Source organism: Sciurus vulgaris (assembly GCF_902686455.1).
Source record: "Sciurus vulgaris genome assembly, chromosome: 12".
Taxonomy (NCBI): Eukaryota; Metazoa; Chordata; class Mammalia; order Rodentia; family Sciuridae; genus Sciurus; species Sciurus vulgaris.
In genome coordinates this window covers 50,828,834-50,849,628 of record NC_136473.1, presented here as the reverse complement: position 1 = coordinate 50,849,628, position 20,795 = coordinate 50,828,834, and the positions used below count along the sequence as shown (strand labels likewise).

General features: G+C 37.3%; 1 protein-coding gene across 6 annotated transcripts in view; it reads right to left on the bottom strand.

Annotated features, from left to right (window-relative positions):
* LOC306641188 (uncharacterized protein) overlaps positions 1–20,795 on the bottom strand; it is a 56,201-nt gene continuing 35,406 nt past the window's right edge. For 3 of the 6 annotated variants that reach the window (XM_079106133.1, XM_079106134.1, XM_079106135.1), the window contains exons 9-12: positions 8,892–9,170; positions 8,041–8,243; positions 6,586–6,711; positions 4,520–4,599 (exon numbers count right to left, since the gene is read on the bottom strand). In XM_079106133.1, the coding sequence (XP_078962259.1) occupies positions 4,551–4,599; positions 6,586–6,711; positions 8,041–8,243; positions 8,892–9,170 (657 nt within the window). In that variant the 3' untranslated portion in view covers positions 4,520–4,550. Of the gene's footprint in view, positions 2,084–4,519; positions 4,600–6,585; positions 6,712–8,040; positions 8,244–8,891; positions 9,171–20,795 lie in introns of those variants that run through there. The other 3 variants (XM_079106132.1, XM_079106131.1, XR_013758054.1) reach the window with 3 other exon arrangements.

The window sequence follows — 20,795 nt, the reverse complement described above, 5'->3', positions numbered from 1 at the left end:
AGAGCATAAAGAAATAAGGATGTTTATTTCACTAAGAATGTTTATATTGTCCTATTTCGCATTTGATGAAATGAGCAAAACATATTTAACAAAATGTATTTAACATAAAATATATTAACCAAAAAAGGGACATTTTTTATTATTATTTCAGAAAATGATACATTAATACATTAATCTAAATTTGCTCCACTGTGTTTACAAACAACCTTGGTTTCAGTTCTCTGACTATCTCTCATTGCAACACCTGTCACAGTGTAAGGAATAAAAATATTATTTGTAATGCTAAATTTAAAAGGGAGTTCTAACTCTGGGAGTATCATTTTAAAATGTGGCCTTAAAAGAAGAGTTTCAGAGCCTAGAACTAGTTATATTTAGGAAGAGAATAGACATGTACTATGGAAAGCTACTAAGATAATTTTGATTCAATGGACAATTCTAATTGATCTATTAAATGCTAACAATGAAATCTACACTGAGCTATACACACTATTTAGATAATAGAATAGACACATAATATGGAGAGCTACTAAGATAATTTTGATTCAATGTGCAATTCCAATTGATCTATTAAGTGCTAACTATGAAATCTACACTGACCTATAGACACCCTCAACCCTGGAGTAAGCAGGGAGCGGGGACAAGCTAAGGGAGGGTCTGCTCTGCCAAGGGACACCCAAGAGCCTATCTGAAGGTCCTGGGCACTGAAGGCTGTAGTTTTCTCCTGCTTGGTGGCAGTGTAGAGTGGTTTGTCTCACCAGGGCAATTTAAAAACATGAAGAGAGTATTTGAAAGTCCCTTTCATCCAATTTTTGCTATCCCATTGAATCAAACTATTTCTTTAACAGAAATTCAGAAGTTTTCCCTCTGGAATGGTTTAATACAGTTCCTAGAACAGATTAGGCAGGAAAAAATGAGAAAAATGTCTCGCAACATTCATCACTGTCCTATTCTGTTACATAAAGATCTCACCAAAGCATGAGTAGTGAAAAACACACAAGCGTAAGGAACACTCAACGTTGTAAAAAGGAATAAACATTTTTAGCAAACTGCTGAACTTCATTCTCATGCTATCAAAACACTGAAAGCACTGTTTTATTTGTTGATTTAGAAAGGTATCAAAGTCATAGTGCCTCTTTTTTTCACATAAGCAAGCACATATTTCAGGTTTAACATGAAATACAAATAAAATTTGTATAAACACAAATCCACATTGAGCTATAACACAGATAACAAAGTAAAAACGAAGAAAACTGGCTACTATACACAGGTGGACACTGTTGTGTCTTACACACTAGAAAGTCTTTTATAAAATAATCATCTTATATAATCAGAAGACCAATCTTCAATATCATCCTGCAAGATGGGTTTCTTTACTGTCTCCTAAAAGCAAAAACAAAAGGGCAATTAAATTTGTGCCACTGTGACAAGTTTTCAAATGTCCACTTTCATGAATTGTTTCAAGTCCTAACTTTATGCTTTTCTTCAAGTAATTAAGCATCACACGCATATTTATCAGCAAAATGCAGCTTGTGTAATTGATAAACTCACCCTGGAGTTCCCAAATGATATTAAATTTATATATACTCAGAATAGAATATGTGAGCACAATCTTCCCATTTTGAAAGGTTGATCTTACTAAGGCCTACGAGAAGTACCTCTAGAGGAAGCCAAATAAAAGGCTACCACAAATGTGAATTTCCAATAGGCTCATTATATAACAAGAAAAGAGATGGTTTTGTGCATATGATCTTAAACTTATATCCCAGATTTAAATGTTCTTGTTTTGGAGATTTCACTATTACCTATTAAAAGAAGAAAAAAGCATTAAATCTTAAAGAACAAACACTTAAAATGAGACTCCACAATTGAAATACAGCACTAATCAGAACGCCAGAATGATTAAGCTGTAAAAAAGCATTTTGCTCAGCATGTCTTTTCATATAAGAGCCAATGGAGTTGAATTTTGTGCAGGGTGAGAGAGAGGGGTTTAGTTTCATTCTGCTGCATATAGTTTTCCAGTTTTCTCAGCACCATTTGTTGAAGAGGTTATCTTTTCTCCTTTGCATGTTTTTAGCACCTTTGTCTAGTATGAGAAAATTTTACTTATTTGGGTTGTGTCCATGTCCTCTATTCTGTACCATTGATCTGTCTATTTTGGTACCAATACCAGGCTGTTTTTGTTACTATTGCTGTAGTATAGGTGAAGTTCTGGTGTTGCGATACCTCCTGCTTCACTCTTCCTGCTAAGGATTGCTTTAGCTATTCTGGGTTTCTTATTCTTCCAGATGAATTTCATGATTGCTTGCTCTATTTCTGAGACCTTAGAATCTGACAAGAGACTTTGCATCTTATAGAAAAAAAGTAGGTCCAAATCTTCAACGTGTCTGCTGAGGATCAGACGTCCTTAACAGGACTCCAACAGCACAAGAAATAAAAGCAAGAATCAATAACTGGGATAGATTCAAATTAAAAAATTTTCTCTCAGCAAAGACAACTATCAGCAATGTGAAGAGAGAGCCTACAGAATGAGAGAAAATCTTTGCCACTCATATTTCAGATAGAGCACTAATTTTCAGAATATATAAAGAACTCAAACTTTACACCAAGAATACAAATAACTCAATCAACAAATGGGCTAAGAGAATGAACAGACACTTCACAGAAAAAGATGTAAAAGCAATCAACAGATATATAAAAAAAAGTTCAACATCTCTAGTAATAAGAGAAATGCAAATCAAAACTACCCTAAGATTCCATCTCACCCCAATTAGAATGGCGATTATAAGAATACAAGCAACAACAGGTGTTGGCGAGGATGTGGGGAAAAAGGTACACTCATACATTGCTGGTGGGGTTGCAAATTAGTGCAGCCACTCTGGATTCCTTAGAAAACTTGGAATGGACCCATCATTTGACCCAGCTATCCCACTCCTTGGCCTATACCCAAAGGACATAAAATTAGCATACTACAGAGATGCAGCCACATCAATGTTCATAGCTACTCAATTCACAATAGCCAGATTGTGGAGCCAACTTAAGATACCCCTCAATTGATGAATGAATAAAGAAACTGTGGTATATTTATACAATGAAATATTACTCAGTCATAAATAATAATAAAATTATGGCATTTGCAGGCAAATGGATGAAACTGAAGAATATCATGCTAAGTGAGATAAGCCAATCTCAAAAAACCAAAGATTGAATAATCTTGCTGATAAGTGGAGGATGACACATAATGGGGGTGCAGGGGGAAGAATGGAGGAAGGAGGAACTGTATAGAGGGAAAAGGGGGTGGGAGGGGATGGAAGGGTGGATGGGTAGAAAAAATAACAGAATAAATTAAACAGCATTGCCCTATGTATGTAAATGTATGACTACACAAATGGTATACCTCTACTTCAAGTACAACCAGAGAAACAAGTTGTACCCCATTTGTTTACAATAAAAAAAAGTGTGGATAAAAAAAATATAAAAGAGCCAATGGATACTCAGGGAGATGACAGCTTGAGAGGTCACAAGGCCAAATGGCTCTAGACTGTTAGTGAGCCTGGAGTTCCAGGGTGTCACTAATATACTCAGTGAACAAAAAGGATTTTTAAACATATTTGCAAGAAAATGTATATGCAAAACTTTGTCTTGAGGATCAAAATGCTCAGTCATGACATATACAAGGGTAACTCTCCAATGTAAGATGCTTTAATATTATGAATAAAATAAAGGAATACAAATAAATACCATGAACTCTAGTAGCAGCAATCATTTATTCCCTATTTATCAAGCACAGATACTTTAAGGTATCTCTTGAAGGATGAACCCCTATTGTTGAACCATACAAGCTTAAGATGAGAAAGCTCTCTTTTTAAACAACTTCTTTATTTATTCAAGGTCAGACTTAGTTTCCCAAAAGGAATCCACAAAGGAATTGTCCATGTGGTGAAATCAACGATAGCAAAATTTAAAGCACAAAAGAAATTTCTCCTTACCATCTACCATGCTTGTAGTTATGTTTTCAGATACAAACAGACAAGGCCTTCATTTCAAGCATAATTTAAATCCAGGCAGAAATCATAGCAGAAAATTCATTTCCCTGGCCTCAAGCTTCCAGTAAGGACTTGGACTCTCCACCTTCTTCAGGAGAGGAGAGATTTACCTAGTGGCTGGATGGATCACAATGCCCTGGCTTGCCTCTCCATCTCTCTTTGAAAGATATATCTGCCTGTGGTAATGTGTGGCTCTGCTCCCATGTCTGCAGCGAGCATCCTGTTTCTGGGACACCAGTCAAGTAGTGGCTTCTTCCACTGGAAATTGAGTAAGAGTGCAATCTGAGATGGAGGATCTGTGGCTTCATGGCTAAGCCCATCTTCCTCTTAAGTATTAGGTTTGAGCAGTGCAGCTAGGAGGCTGGTCTCTATCCCTGCGCCTTTTGGCTTCTGATGGGGGGTGGGAGGGAATAAAGTGTCCTTTGCTGCCTACCACACCACACCACAAACCAGCAAATGGATGGTTGATGGCAGAGACTTACGGAAAGGTTTTCTTCTCCCTTGACTTTATGATGTTTCTTCTTCAAAATACTGCTCACTTGGAAGAGAGGTAGAGCTGAAAAGGACGTGTTAAAAACAGAAATATAGTGAAATCAACAAGAGTAAGGCCTAACAAATACAAATATGATCTCACTCACTTCAAGAGGGTACACTGAATGTCCACTGGATCTCACTCTAAATGATGTGTTGGAAAAGCATCAAGAAAATTTAATTAATACATACACACTTTCCATATATTTGGTAACTCTTTATGGTATAAAGAAAAATTTGATATCATTGTCTCTTTTTCTGGAGCACTCAATTGTTATAAGGAAATAAATATACACTCAGATATAATAAAATTAAGGAAGTTTGTCATGTGTGAATTTCAATGTTAAACTGCAAATGGCTTATGCATGAAAGAACTCTACACCAGTTAGCATATAATTATAAAATATATGTATTTTATCCCAAAGGCCCAAGGAACAGTTTGTGAAACAAGAACCCAAAGAATGATGTGTATATTTAAACAACTTGTGACAATACTGAATGAAAATGAAAAGAATTGGAGGAAGTTGAGATTTACCTCCAACTTACAGAAGACAGAAGGAACAACTTGAATATTGAAGAGCATTTCACTTGGAGAATGGAAAGCTTTTCAGATCAATCTTTGATGTCTGACTCATAAGCATTATGCTAGGATAATGTGGTAAGAATTACAATTCAGATAAGACAGGCACTGCCTTGGAGATGCAAACCAGTCTGCTCAGTTGAGGAAAAGTACCAATCAATACTGTGTTGTATACAATGTTTCATCATGAAAATTGGTAGAGTTTGTGGCATCTGGCTTTGAGTGTGTTGCACCTACTTTGTCACATTTAGGGTAGAAAATATGAACCAAAAATAATATTTGAGAATAAGGAAAAAATTACTGAAATGAAACACCAAAATTTTTGTGAATGTGTGTAATGCCATTCCAAAAATGACGACTATCAAATGTACTCGTGGGCTTGGGATGTGTCTCAGCACTTGAGAGCTTCACTACCCAGCTTGAGGACCTGTGCTCCGTCCCCAGCACAAAGAACACGAGTTAAACATTGACTTCATCTGTTCTGCTTTTTTTCTTCTAAACTGTTAGGCACAAAGCACTGGAACATAAAATTAGTTAAACCACCAAATGGTATCTTTCATGAAATTGGAGTACTTTTATAAAGATTTGAGTTATCAGAGTATGGCATGTATATCGGTGTCAGCCTGTGCACACAACACCCCGGGTTCAGTTCTCAACTTTACACAACCATTTTCAAAACAGTGTATTATCAGAAAACAATTCTATGTACAATAAAATTATGGGAGATATATCTTTCTGCTAATTTTTATTTTTATATATTATCATAAATATCAACAAAGCACCAAACAAGCTCTAAAATACCTCCCCATCAATAAAACAGAGCATCCCTGAATTATTCAATAACGTACATCCTTATAGTACCAATGAACAAAACCTATATTTGGTAATCTAGTAATACAAAAAAGTTGCTAAATAACAGGAGTAAATTTCAGGTAATGCTAAGAGATGAAATAAATACTTCATGCTATGAACATGGAGAAAAACTGCTTTAAGAAACAGTGGGGTTGAAATCACAGACTAGAACAATAATCATTATACTCATTTTCCTTAATATTACAACAAAATGATTTTAAGATAGCACTTCATAATGGAAGTAGTCCAGAATGATTAACCTTGAAAAAAAAGGAGATGGTAAACGAATTCTCTACTCATACTATTGGGAATATTTTGCTTTCTGGAATCATGGCTAAAAATCTTTACAAGTCTCTTGTTTTGTAACATCTCACCCTAAAACCCACCCTTCTCTATCTTTTTACACAGTATATGGGCACATCTGACAAATTTCTGTTTTCTTTCTTTATTCACATGGATTATTGTGAACTTCACTTCACATGCACAAGTCAATGGAATGACTCTGTAATTTACCAAATGAAACAAAAAGAATTCGATCACAAACCTGAGACCTGAAGGAAAATAGAGAATGCCACTCACCTTGCAGCCACAGTTCTGCGTGCGGTTATTTCAACACGGGTGGTGTGCAGTAGGATCATTGATGTTTCCTGAACATTACAAAGTCTTGCAAGTTCGTTACTAACTTCCGCTAGCCTTTCCTTCGTCCTGCAACGATTGGAAAACAAAATCATTAGTTTCTCATTTTCCTTAAATGAAGTGCATTCTTCAGAAAGTACCATGACAGTAAATGGAGTTTTCCACTCAACAGTGTTTTAATCCTAAACGTGTCAGAGCAGACCTATCGCGTACAGCTAATTTTAAGTTTCAAATTGCTCAAATGAGCTACATATATTCCTAGGGGGGAAAAACTAATAGTTCAAACTAACTCACAGCTCAAACAGAGGGGGAGGGAGAAATAACTATCAATGAAGTGTGGTCAACAGGTGACACCTCTGCCCTCTGAAAGTTCTCCACTCCTAAGACCCTGCAAGATGCTGTTAGCAGTACACTATTCACAGGGAACTGTGAGATGATGCATATGCCGATTCAGGTGATTCTAATGGCCTATTCTAATACTATGTACATTAAAACACCATGATATGCTGCCTAAATACATGCATATACATTACTCAAAAAGTCAAAACCCCTCAAAGGCATTGTCAAACACATGCTCTCACGATCTGCAGAGGCCACACATCAGATGGAAGAAAACGAGCACTGCGTCCTCCAGGATAATTCACAGCAGCATCCTCCAGGGGAGAACCACATAACTCACTTGGTGGTCAGAGGAACTCAAGCAGCCTGGAAGACAGTTAGCTTAAAACATCATTAGCAAGGCACTGGAGGGGGGACCAACCCTTTGTCTTCCACTCAGACCCTTTCACTGGGCCAAGGAATTTGTTTCAACCTCTTTGCAATGTTTCCTTTTCTTCATCACGTGCTAACCATTTCCTGTATCACAAGTATGAGTTTATGTAGACTTGAAAAACTCGAAAGGACAGATGGTCTCCAGCGACCCTCTAGGGATAATAGGAAAGATCTCAAATAAGGAAAATTCATTGACCAAGTCCCGGAATGCACCCAGAGGAGGAGGATTACACACAGCAATTCTGTGGGTTTCAGTTATAATCTTTCTCATGCAGTTATTTACTGAGAGATTTCTTGGACGGAATGCTATTAAGAGAATTTGTAACCATGTCACTCGGAAGATGTTAAACATGACATCAGATAAATACTTAAAGATTAAGTGATCACTTTAGCAATAAAACTACATTACTGAGAAAGATGGAAATGACATAAACCCCAAAAGGGGGAGATATAGAAAGTGCCCTGCACTCATATTCTGAAAGTCAGTTTATTTACACCAATATGGTTCCAACTTAGGCTGCCGAGGTGCACGTTCTAATCATCTCATGACTGTGACTCATGAAATGTTATTCTTTAGAGACAAATATATAAGCTTAATGTATTTCCTATGATACTAATTTCACTCACATGCTCAGTTCATCAGACAAAGACATTTTCCTGTCCATTTCTTGTAAATAGAGCTGCTTATACTGTTCCAGCTCCATTTTATAAGTGTAAACTTGATTGTTCATGTCAAAAAGTGTGGCCTTCATATCTTGAATGTTCAGTTTCATCTCACTTTTCATGGATGCATCGTGATGTTCTCTTAATTGGTGTAAGTAGATCTTTGCCTGAAGCCATTTAAAAGGATATATTTTAGACATAAGTATCCTACAAAAATTTATTGTGCATTTTTTCTTTTGGCAGTGAATAAGTATTTTTTTTAAATGTGAAAAAAGATTTTTTTAAATAAGCCATTTGTATCAACTGCAGTAAATGTGCAAAATTAAATGATTTAAACTATTCTTCTAGTCTTCTTTTAGTTGTTTCATTTATGTTGTTATATTGTGCGGTGCTTGGGATCAAACACAGGTCCTTCCTTGCTCCTGATAGGCAAGTAAGTACTACCTGAGTTACATCCTCAGCTGTGAATCACTTTGTAATCAGATGAGTCAGAGAATAACACGATTGGTTCAAAATTTTAACATAAGGTTGTCAGCAAATACCTATTCTATATCACTCTCCTTCCTTTTCCTCATACTATTCTTCCTTTATGCCATCAATGATTTTCTTGAAAGAAAATCATTTTTCTGAAGGATCAACTTAGTTCTAGTAATGATGAGCTCTGCACTATTTCTGGGGAAAACCCATGACCTCTTGTTTTCTAGAGACCTTGAAAACAAATTTCTGTAAGGGAACAGAGGAACCACATACCACACAGGCATCCAAGATACACACTTTGCAGTGAATGAAATAAAGCACATCACAGAAAAATTCACCTGTAAAGATTGCACCGTTTCCTCCAATGTTTTCTCCCTCCCTGTCTTTTCACTTGCTGCTTCGTACTGTCCTCGTGGATCAATTTCCACCGAATCATTCTCTCTGGATTGAAGGGTTGACATTTTTTCTTCCAACTGGTTTTTCTCTTCCTCCAGTTTTTCAAATGTGCTTTTTAATTCTTCCACAGACAGAACCTCCTGCCTCAGGAATTGATTTTCCACATTTAGATAAGCACACTGGGAAGATGAATGTTCAAGTTGTTCCTTAAGATCATCCAGCTGCATAAATAAAATAATGTGTAAACACAGTAGTCTGAGAATAGTCTCACAAAAATCGAATAACTAAGTTTGACTTGCACTCAGTTGCAATGAAATACAATGTAATCTAGTCTCTGAAAATGTGTTCCAGTCAAACACTCTGAAAATCAGTGAAGTGAAAACCATACACAGGCACAGAAACCAGTTCCTAACATGCACCACTTTTTCACAACCCATCACAGTTGACCATGGACCTTTATTTTTCTAGGACTGGTTTTGATTTTTCTTCATCCAAACTGAATGTCACCTCTTAGTGGAAGACCTTTGCCTCTTAAGTCCATCTTCACTTCTCTTACTTTCTAAAGTCATTTTATGGACATCCCACTGACTTATTCAGACCTGCACCAATAAATGGTTCCCATGAGTCTGAACAGAACACTCTCATTTTTGTAAATATGGATGCAAACATCATAAGCCATATTCTGAGCTCAGGGAACCTCTTATAACATGTTCTAGGTGACAACCATGCTGAGGGACCAGACCAGAGCCAGCTTCAACAGAGAGACGTGTGGATTTAGGAGACGATAGAATGTTCTGGTCCCCAAAGCCAACTTGCACTCACACAGACGATTTCTAGAAGAGAAGACTTTGACTGACCTCACTCACGCATGCCTAAACTGCAGATCATGAGCAAAATAATCACTGCTTTCAAAGAATGGATTTTTCAAGTGGTTCCTCATACAGCAACACTGTTAGTGGTATTGTTAGAAATACTTATTTGCTGACATTCTATTACAAAATATACAACCATCTTTAGGATACCTTCGGACTAGAGTTAAGAGGAAGCCAAATAATTTTGATTAAATAAAATCAAAAGGCATTCAATGGAACTCAGAGGACTCTGGGTGGTCCTTAACTAGACTGACAGGAAGGGCTTCAAGGTCTGTGATCTAAATGATATCGTAATGTGGAGAAAAGGGGGGCCCTGCTATGGAGCAGCAGGAAGTACCACTGGAGTCAGAGCTAAGGGGAAAAGAGAGTCTAAAATTTAAAGAAACTAGCATTTACGGAATTCAAGGGCCTGTTTCCCACTGGCATCCACTCTACTTCTCAATTTGCCAAATATTGCTGAAGAAAAGCATTCTAGGATAAGATCAAATCCAGGAACTTCTTGGAGCATGGTCTCTGCAGTTGAAGCTGACATTGTGACTCTAAAACCCCTTGTTAAGCCTTCAGAAAAAATGAGGTGTTGCCTCAAATTCCTTCAAGGTCTTCAAGGGTATAAAAACATAAAAAAAAAAGACCTTCTATAATAATTAAGAAACTCACATTCATTTTACAAGTTAATGACTCACTCTTAACATTTCTGTACATGCATGTAAACTGTGCTAATCATAACAACCATCCCTTCTACTCTCTCTCTTTTCCACTTCCCCTAGTCTCATTCCCATTACATAATACTACATCTACTTTTAGGTCACCTTTCTGTTTTCTATCATCCTTTAAACTTTCACAGATGAGGATAAACATTCAATCATTTCCTTCCTTTATCTTTCTATTTTTCTGAAAATAATCTTGAGTTTAACCACAGGCTTGAAAATGACACAATTTTATCCATTTGTATGGCTGCATAATACTCCATGGGTGCATATGTTCCACTCAGTCTTATCCATTTCTTTTTTCTCTGTCTCCTGGTCTCGTTTCTTTACTTGGCTAATGTGAACAGTGCCACAATAGTGACAGTATTGCAGGGATCTCCTTTGTATGCTGAATTTCTTTCTTTCAGGTGTCCATTTGGAAGTGCTACAGCTGATCACTTTCCCATTTTAATTTTTTCAGGAATCACCTATAATTTTGCACAGTGGTTGTACCACTTGATATTTATACCAACAGTGTCCAAATTCCGTTGTCTCCAAAGTTTTTGGCTTTTTCAAAAAGAGCCATTCTGACTGGGGTGAGGGGGAAATCAACCTAATTTTGAGTGACATTTCCCTGAGGGTAAAGATACTGAACCTTCCTTCCTGAATTTACTGCACATTTGTAATTCTTCTTGGGAGAAGTGTCTGCTCAGATCATACCCCCGATTTTTTTATTGGATTACTTGTTCATTTGATTTAAGTTGTTTTCCGTATTTCATATATTCTGGATAGTAATCATCAGGAGATGATTATCTGGCAAATATTTTCTCCCATTCTGAGTCTTCTCTTCACTCGTGAGATCCAACACAGAGCTTTGTCGTGCTGAAGTTTTCAATTGACGTACTCCCACTTTACAAACTCTTCCTGTTATTTCCTGAGCTATTGGAGTACGCTTCAAAAACTATTGCAACATTTCAAAGTCTTCAGTCTTCCTTTAATATCTCTGATGCCTTTTGTCTTGAGTTTTTTCAAAGTGAGATAAAAGGATAATTGTTCCAGTTATTTCAATTTGCATGTCCAGATTCCCAGCACCATTTGTTCACAAAGCTCTCTTTCAGCCAGCTAATGTTTTCAGCACCTTTATTCAATATCTGTGTATGTAGGAGTCTCTTTCTGGCTCCATTCTTCTATTCCTCTGCCACACGCTTTCTGGTTTTTAGCATATTTGTGTAATATAATGTGAAGTCAGTCAGGTGTTGTGATGCCTCTCGTAGTAATTTTGTTCTAGATGGCTTGAACTCTTCAGGGTCCTTTGTGGTCAAAGTGTTTTTGAGCATCATTTTCTCCAGGTCAGGGGAACATGACATTGATGCTTTGTGGAGGATTGCACGGAATCTGTAATTGATTTTGACTTTGATACAACTGTCTCTTGTACATTGTCCGCCTCACAATTCATGCACATGGGAGTTCTGTCCAAGTTCAGTGTCTTTATTTCTCTCCAGTGTTTTCCAATTTTCATCCTAGATATCTTTCACTTCTTAGTTAAGATTATTCCTTGGTAATTCATTTCTTTCATTTTTTTGTGATATTAATGTGAATGGGATGTTTTTCCTTATTTGTTGCTAAGGGAGTTCATTATTGGTGTACAGAAAAGCTATTCACTGTGTGTCCTGCTGTTTGTTGAATTTGCTTATCAATTCTGAGTATTTTGGTGGCGTCTCTCTGGTTTTCCAAGTGTGGAAAAATTTAACCTGCAAGTCGGGCACTTGTGACTACTTTCCCAACTGCATTACATTATTTCTCTAAACTCTGGAGCCATAAGTTGAATAGTAGTGTGCAGAGTGGACACCCCATTCTGTTCTCATTGTGGAGGAAATACTCTCAATTTGTGCACCTTCAGTATGATGCTGGCTATAAGTCTGTTGGGTGTAGCGTTTATGATGTTGACGCTCATTCCTCTATGCCTACTTTCTTCAAGATATTCTTTCATGAAGCTCATGTGGATTCTTATCACACACTGCTTCTGTACCTACTGAGATAATCATGTGACTCTTTTTGTGATTCTTTGCTCTTTATTACCTGTACTGATTTGCCTAGGTTGTAGCAAACAGAAAAAAAAATTCCTCCTACATGACATGTTTGGATTTAGGATACTTCTTTCCATGCACGTGCACACTCAGGCATGTGCAAATACAAGTGCACATCTGTACCACGTTAGAAAGCACTGCTATCAAGTTAAAAGGAAAAATGAGAAGCAAAAAATTTATGATGAGAAGCATCACTGTTTATGAAATACTGGAACTATATTTTTAGTTATCCAAGTCAAATATTTTTATGTGATTTTCTTTGGCTGATTCTAAGGGAGAGGGGCAGCTTTGAATATTCATTAGTCAACCTAGTATTGAATCTTCCTTTTGTTTTCTCAAAGAGGAGAAAATTAGAGAACGAGTTTCAATCATTACAGCCATGAAGCAAATGTAGTGTCTTTGAATGTAAATGAACTGAATGCACAATCTCATAGATCTTACTTTGAACTCCTTTGAATGCAGAAGTCTTCTCAAAATTATATTATACCACAAAGTCACTACAGAGCATCGCATGTGTATTCTACACTTTGAAATTCAAATTACTATTTTGATTTTATCTTTCACAGGTGGATTGAACAATACCTGATTTTTAAGGGCTACGCCCTGAAATATTTTTCTCTGTAAGTGATGGCATATTTACCTAATGAATGCTATCTAAAAACAAATGGAAAAAAATGAAAAAGTTTCTTTGGAATGCAGTGTAATGAAAGAAAAAACAAGCTCAGAGTAAGAGACAATACTTATGTAGCCTATGTCTGACAAAGGAGTCACATCAAGAAAAAATATTTAAACTCAGTAATAAGACAACTCAACAAAGAAGGGTAAAGGATTTGGATTGGCAGTCACAGACACATGAATGGCTATTGAAAATATGGTCAGTCTTGTTACGGAAGTCTGGTCCTAAGCCAACATGGACCAAATCTTCATTTGGTCCTACCTTCTCCTTCTATTTGGTGCAGGGTATCTGGTCTAATTCCTAGGTCCTTGATCCATTTTGAGTTGAGTTTTGTACCAGGTGAGAGATAGGGGTTCAATTTCATTTTATTGCATATGAATTTCCAGTTTCACCAGCACAATTTGTTGAAGAGACTATCTTTCTCCACTGTATGCTTTTTGCACCTAAGTCTAGTCTGTGATAACTGTGTGCGTTTGGATTTGTCTCTGTGTCCTCTATTCTGTACCACTGCTCTGTCTGTCTAGTTTGGTGCCAGTAGCACGCCATTTTTGTTACTATGGCTCTGTAATATTGCTGAAGTTCTGGTATTGTGATACCTCCTGCATCACTCTTCCTGCTAAGGACTGCTTTGTGCGGGGGCACCTGGCTCTCCTGCAGTGCTTGACAGAGTTACACTCAGGATGATTGCAGAGACTCATCCTAAAAGGATTGTAGCCAGATGTATGCCTCCCTAACTTGGATGTTATTCTGTGGAGTTTTCCTAATAATATATTACTCACTTCAGTCTGAGGATCTTGCTAGAGGTGATGGGAATAATTCTACAAATTTCCAGAAAAACATCACAGAGACAAAACACATGTTGAAACCCTGTGATGTTAACCTCAATACAGGAGAATGTTTCTATTATGTTAAAAATCAAACACTGCATTTACTGGCACAGCCAGAACCTGTTAGGGCACAGAAATTTATATATAACAATGTTTCCCCAAGTTCTAAACACAAAGCATCTCCCATAGTAGCTACTAGATATGGACTAGCTTATTTCATCAATGGCACACCCTGGTACCCCCCTAAAGGCAAGTCCTTAGAGAAGGTAGATACTGATCTCCCCCTGTCTCCTACAGGGTGGTTTAATTCAGATGATGGTTTTGTTTATGTGTGGTGGTAAGGTAAAAGCATAAGGTTTCACAACATTCCTTCCTTCCTACAAAGAATTATGTCACCCCTATAATAAACGTTGGTACATAATAACCATTGGGACTGCTGCCCTCCTGTAACCCTTAACTCAGCAATTTAGATATTAACCAGAAGGACCTAGTAGCGATGGTCACATGACATTATTTGTCTATTGCTTTACCGCAAAAATAATAAAAATAGTCTTAGGTCATATAGAGTTTAGATATTAAGGAAATAAACATTGTATTAGCTCATTGACGTAGTTAGATATGCTTAAAATAATTGTGATTAAGTAAGGATAATCTGTAAGGTTACTGTTTTCTCATAATCTTTCGGTAAAAACAATTTCTGCCTATGCTTTGGAAACTTCAATTTTATTAGTCACAAGCCTGTCATCAAAGCCTGAAGAAAAATGTATATAAACCCAGCCTTCCCCAGAATAAAGTGGGATTGACTGCACCAGAACTAGAGTCTGCGTCTTTCATTCTCCATCCATCGCCGACGCTGTCTCCCGCATCCCGTTTACCAGTGTGGAACCCATGGACTCCTGCTAGGGCTGGACCCCGGCAGCTTTGGCTATTCTGGGTCTCTTATTCTTCCAAATGAATTTCATGAGTACTTTCTCTATTTCTACTAGGTATGTCATTGGGATTTTAATTGGAATGGCACTGAATCTGTACAGCACTTTCAGTAGTATGGCCATTTTGACAATATTAATTTTGCCTATGAAGGTCAAGGGAGATCATTCTGTCTTCTAAGGTTTTCTTTAATTTCTTTAGTGTTCTGTGGTAAGACATAAGAGCAAGAATCAATAAATGGGATGGGTTCAAACTAAAAAGCTTGATCTCAGCAAAGGGTGCAATCGAAAATATGAAAAGAGTTACAGAGTGGGAGAAAATCTTTTCCACATGCACTTCAGATATAGCACTAATCTCCATAATTTATAAAGAACTTAAAAAACTTTACACCAAGAATAAAAATAACCCAATCAATAAATAGGCTAACGACTTCACAGAAGATATACTAGTGATCAACAGATATATGAAAAAATGTAAACATCTCTAGTAACAAGAGAAATGCAAATCAAAAGTACCTAAGATTTCATCTCACTCCAATTACAATGGCTATTATAAAGAATAAAAGCAACGAAAGGTCTTGGCGAGGATGTGGGGGGAAAGGTACACTCACACATTGCTGGTGGAACTGCAAATTGGTGCAGCCACTCTGGAAAGCAGTATGGAGATTCCTTAGAAAACTTGGAATGGAACACCATTAGACCCACGTACGCCACTCCTTGGGCTTATACCCAAAGGACTTGAAATCAGTATAATACAGTGACACAGCCACATCAATGTTTATAGCAGCTTAATTCACAATAGGTAGATTGTGGAACCAACCTAGATTCCCTTCAGTAGATGAATGGATAAAGAAACTGTGGTGTACATACAAAATGGAATATTATTCAGCCATAAAGAATAAGATGACAGTATTTGCAGGTAAATGGATGGAGTTGGAGAACATCATGCTGAGGAGATAAGCTAATCCTCAAAAGACAAATGCCAAATGTTTTCTCTGATAAGTGGATGATGATACATAATGGGGCAGAGGGAGTAAGGGAAGAATGGAGGAAGGATGGATTGTGTAGAGGGAAATGAGGGGTGAGGAGGGGTGAGGAGGGGTGGGAGAGGGAAAGATGGTGAAATGAGACAAACATCATTACCCTATGTGCATGTATGATTACACAAACCATGTGACTACTTTGTTTACAACCAGAGAAATGAAAAGTTGGACCTCATTTCCATAGAATGGATAAAAAAAAATTTTAAAAATTAAAAAATTTTGAAAAAAATATAGTCAGCATTACTAATCACCAGGGAAATGCCAATTAAAGTGACAAGAGACTAGGAAAAGGTGTAGAGAGCAGACAGAATTCTCTGCTATTGCTAATGAGAATGTAAACTAGCACAACAATTTTAGAACACAGACATGAACATACTGTTAAATATTGAGCTACCCAAGATATTTACCCCAGGGATCTGAAAACATTGATGGACACAGAAACTTGTACACCAATGTTTATGGCTTTCTACATATGAGCTTGAACTGGAAAGATCTCAAATGTCCACAAACAGGACAATAACCAAATTTTGGTATATCTGAATAAGCAATTTATGAACAATAATGAAAAGAAATTAACCACTGATAAATGCAACAGCATGAATGGATGTTCCAAGTGAAAGAAATCAGACACGGAGCATACATACTTTATGATTTGTTGATACATTCTTGAACAAGAAAAACTATTTATAAAAAGAAAATCAATGCTTGCCTGGGCCTAGAAGGAAATGTGGGAATTGATGGCAAATGAACAGGTTGAAATCTTTGAAGAGTAAGGAAAATGTATGTTTTGTGGTGACAGTTATATGACATAATATTTTGTGACATTCTGAATTGTACTGTGAATATCAGAGACATTATGTGTAAATCAATAAAAGACATCTCAAAAAAGGTTATATTTCTTTAAAAACAATAAAGTACCATGACAATAATCTTTTGTGAGAAATATAGCTCTCAAAGAGATGGACATTTGAGTTGATGGGTTCTCTTAATTAACATCTCAATTTATTCAGTTAATGCCATCCATTAGGATACAACAGAAGACAGTTTGGGTGGGGGACTCTTTCTCTTAGAATATTGCTGTATATCACATTTCAAACATTAATTACTCATGTCATTGTTAGAAATTTTGAGTAGAAGTGTATTTATCCTGTTCTGCCTTTGGGGAAATCATGAATTGTTCTACTGCCCATTTGTGTACCTTTATCTGGGTGAAAAGCAATTTGATGTCTTCCCTTTTGAGTGAGACCCATTTTTCTTTGATTTTACATTTCTAATTAGCATAAACAGAAGTGAATCTATCTCATATGTACAGTTAGATAAGGAAAACAAAAGCAGTCCTTCTGGGCACCTTAAAGTATAGAACAGGCTGAAATTTTTTTTATGTCCCTTTTGTGCCCCCATGTGTGCATTCCCTTCTTGACCCCCACACACTGAATGATAACTACGAATCTTGTGGTAATTTACCTCCTCTATGTCTAGGTCTTCGTATATGTTTTGTATATTGAAGTATATGTTTCTTCATATATAGTATACTACAAATGTAATTCTAAATTATACACATATGTATGTTTTAGAGATAACTTTTTTTTCATATATGTATATATTTTTGTCCATAGTTTTATAACTTATTTTTCCCTCAATAATATTCATAGATGTAAAGATACCATATCTGTCCACTCAAAGAAAAGAATGAAATTAGATCTTTCATCCCACACAAAATTCAATTCAAAGTAGATGGAAGACCTAGGAATTAAGAGAGGAACTTTGCAATTGCTGGGACTATATATAAGTTCCACATTCCAGCATACTGGTGAAGACACTGATTTCCTTATAAAGAATAATAAATCTCAAGACATAAAACAAAAGAACTATTAAATCCAACTCAGATCTCTCCCCAAACTCTGCAGGAGCTCAGTATAGGAGGGAATCACTGGCATGCTATCCCCAATCATGGTGACTGGAAAATCCATGGAGGGATGTCCTAGTCAGAGTAGAGGTTTCTGTGACATCCATAGCCCACAGACATTGCAAAGCCAGGCATTCCACAGAAGCAGAAATCCAGCAAGCAATTTTACCAACTCTACACAAGTCCCAGCAAAAGTAACTTGGCTCCAAAATATTACCACCTGAGGCAACAGGAGCTCAAACACAGACAAATTGGTGCTCTGCCCCAGACTCAAGGGTGGTACCCCTGTATTCTACACAGACAGACAAATTGGTGCTCTGCCCCAGACTCAAGGGTGGTACCCCTGTATTCTACATCAACCAGGTTGGAGCCTGCTGTGCCACAGATCACACACAAAAAGCCTTCAAACACAAGTCCCACACTTGAGGACAGCCACAACAGCCTGTGCCATTTGAAAGACGACCCTGTGCAGAGGAGTGGGTGCTCAGCATTTCATGCCATCAGTGGCAGACATGAACCTGCATCCTGCACTCCTGCTTCCAAGAGAAGCAGCCAGATGATGCAGCATAACACACTCCAAGCACCCAGGCTCAGGTCCCTGGGCTGAACAACAAAAAACAGCCGGTGAGAAAAACATAGGGACCTGGAAAATAGTGCATGTGCCGCACCAGCACAAGGAGGATACAAAGTTCTAAGTCCCAGAGCTGCCAGTTAACTCAACTCTCATTCAGACTCACAGAAGACAGCTCCTGAGGATAACACCAAGCAGTCAGCAGAGAACCGGGGGCATACATAGTGCCAGTAAAAACCACAGTGGCTTATAAAGTTGAACCCCATGTGTGTTAGCTACCTTCCAGTGTACCCTAATAGAAACCCACTGACCTGTGACCTGATTGCAGCAGATCCTTATGTACCCACCATGAGACACCCAGCACCACAGCAAAGAGGCAGATATGCCTCTAACTTAGACTACCACAACCCCCACACACATCGAAATAGGCATGGGGAGCCCATTCTGGATGTGACAGCACTGGACTCACAGGACTCACACAGCTCTTCTTCAGGAGAGCTCACACAAATACACTCCCTTACAGAAAAAATCAAACAGGCTGTGGAGTCCCAGAAAATCAGGCACCATCCCTGTAACTGAGCAGAAACACAGTAGGTATGCAGATACACCAAGGACAAGAGAGAGGGCCTCCTAGACTGTTATCTCTCCTTGAAATAACTCTGTTTTACTAGCTCAGGTCTATTACACTTTCTCCTCACTCCCTCTTTTTCTTCTTGAGTTAGCTGCTACTGCTTCACATCCACCCTTCCCATCTTTTCCTTTTTTATACCTTGGTATCTATTATACGTTTCCATCTTTTCTCTTTCTCTGCTTTCTTTTCCAAATTATTTCCTGTCCTTTTCAGCACCTATATCATAAAAGTAATTTTACTATCTTTAATAACATATTTATTGACTTATTGCAGACTACTACTACAACTTTAGACCTGGATGAAAGGAAGCATGGAAGCATTTTCTACATGTTCCCCCCAAAGTTCTGCTGGTACATTGTGCTGATCTGATGTGACTGTAGTAATAAGAGTTTAATGTCTGATCACAAAGTGTGATACTGGGAACAGCTAAGTACACACATGGTACAGGAGAACAATACCTGGCTATTTGCCCTGTCCGGGGCACTTAAGAGGAAGGAGCTCACTAAATCATCCCTTGCATAAAAGTAAAAGAGAGAATCATCCCAGAATATGGAGAGACACGCAGACCAGAGGAAAAGGGGAGCAAGCTTCCCTAACAGTCCAGAAATTTCAACGACTGACCTTGCTGACAACAATGAGAAGGAAATGCTGGAGAAGGAATTTTAAAATTTATATTTAAAATGATCAATGAACTATGAAAGAAGAAGTAAGAAATGAACTATAGAGAAAAATATGGAATGAGAAATATTTCAATCAGTAGAGAGTCAGTCTAAGAAAGAAACAAAGAGTATTCCTAGAAAAGGAAGCTTAGTTCACACAGAAAACACATTCTCAAGCCCTGAAGGTAAAATTTATTATGTGCAAAGTAATGCATTCAACATGGAATAGACATTAAGATACCATGCACACAATACAATAGTAATCTGGGAAAACATTAAGAGAACACATCTAAGAATGCCTGGTGTAGACGAAGGCACCCAAGCGCATGAACACTAAGGGAACACTAAGGGAGTGAACAAGGTTTTTAATAAAATAGCAGAAAATTGCCTAAACCTTAGGAACACAATGCTCTCCAAAATACATAAAAATGAAAACGTCTAATGTACACAATGAGGATGGAAGTTTGAAAACCTGGAAGAGAAAACAGGAGGTTGCCTTTTGAGGTAAGCCAATTAGAATTTCAACTAATTTCTTAGTGCTGTCATTAAAAGACAGGAGGGCTTTGACACATCTCTCTACTGTCCTCAAAAAAATCAGGTGAAGACCAAGCTTATTGTATCCACCCAATCCTACATAATTGAGTATGAGATAAAAACCTTCCATGATGAACAGAAAGTCAAATAATTCAATATGTGATATCCCTGGAAAAGAGTTCTCATAGGGAATTCAATCTTATTTAGAAAACGCCACCACCACTTCCCAAATGCATGTACACTCAATCTCATGAGTATATTAAAATGCTGAATGCATACATATACATATTAAAACTCATCTCCTCAATACTTTTCATGACATATATACTGAAATTTCAAAATATGTATTCATATAAATACAGACTTCCAAATATTTGAAGAGGAACAGAGAAAATATCTGAGAATTCATTTTCTCTGTTGCCATACTC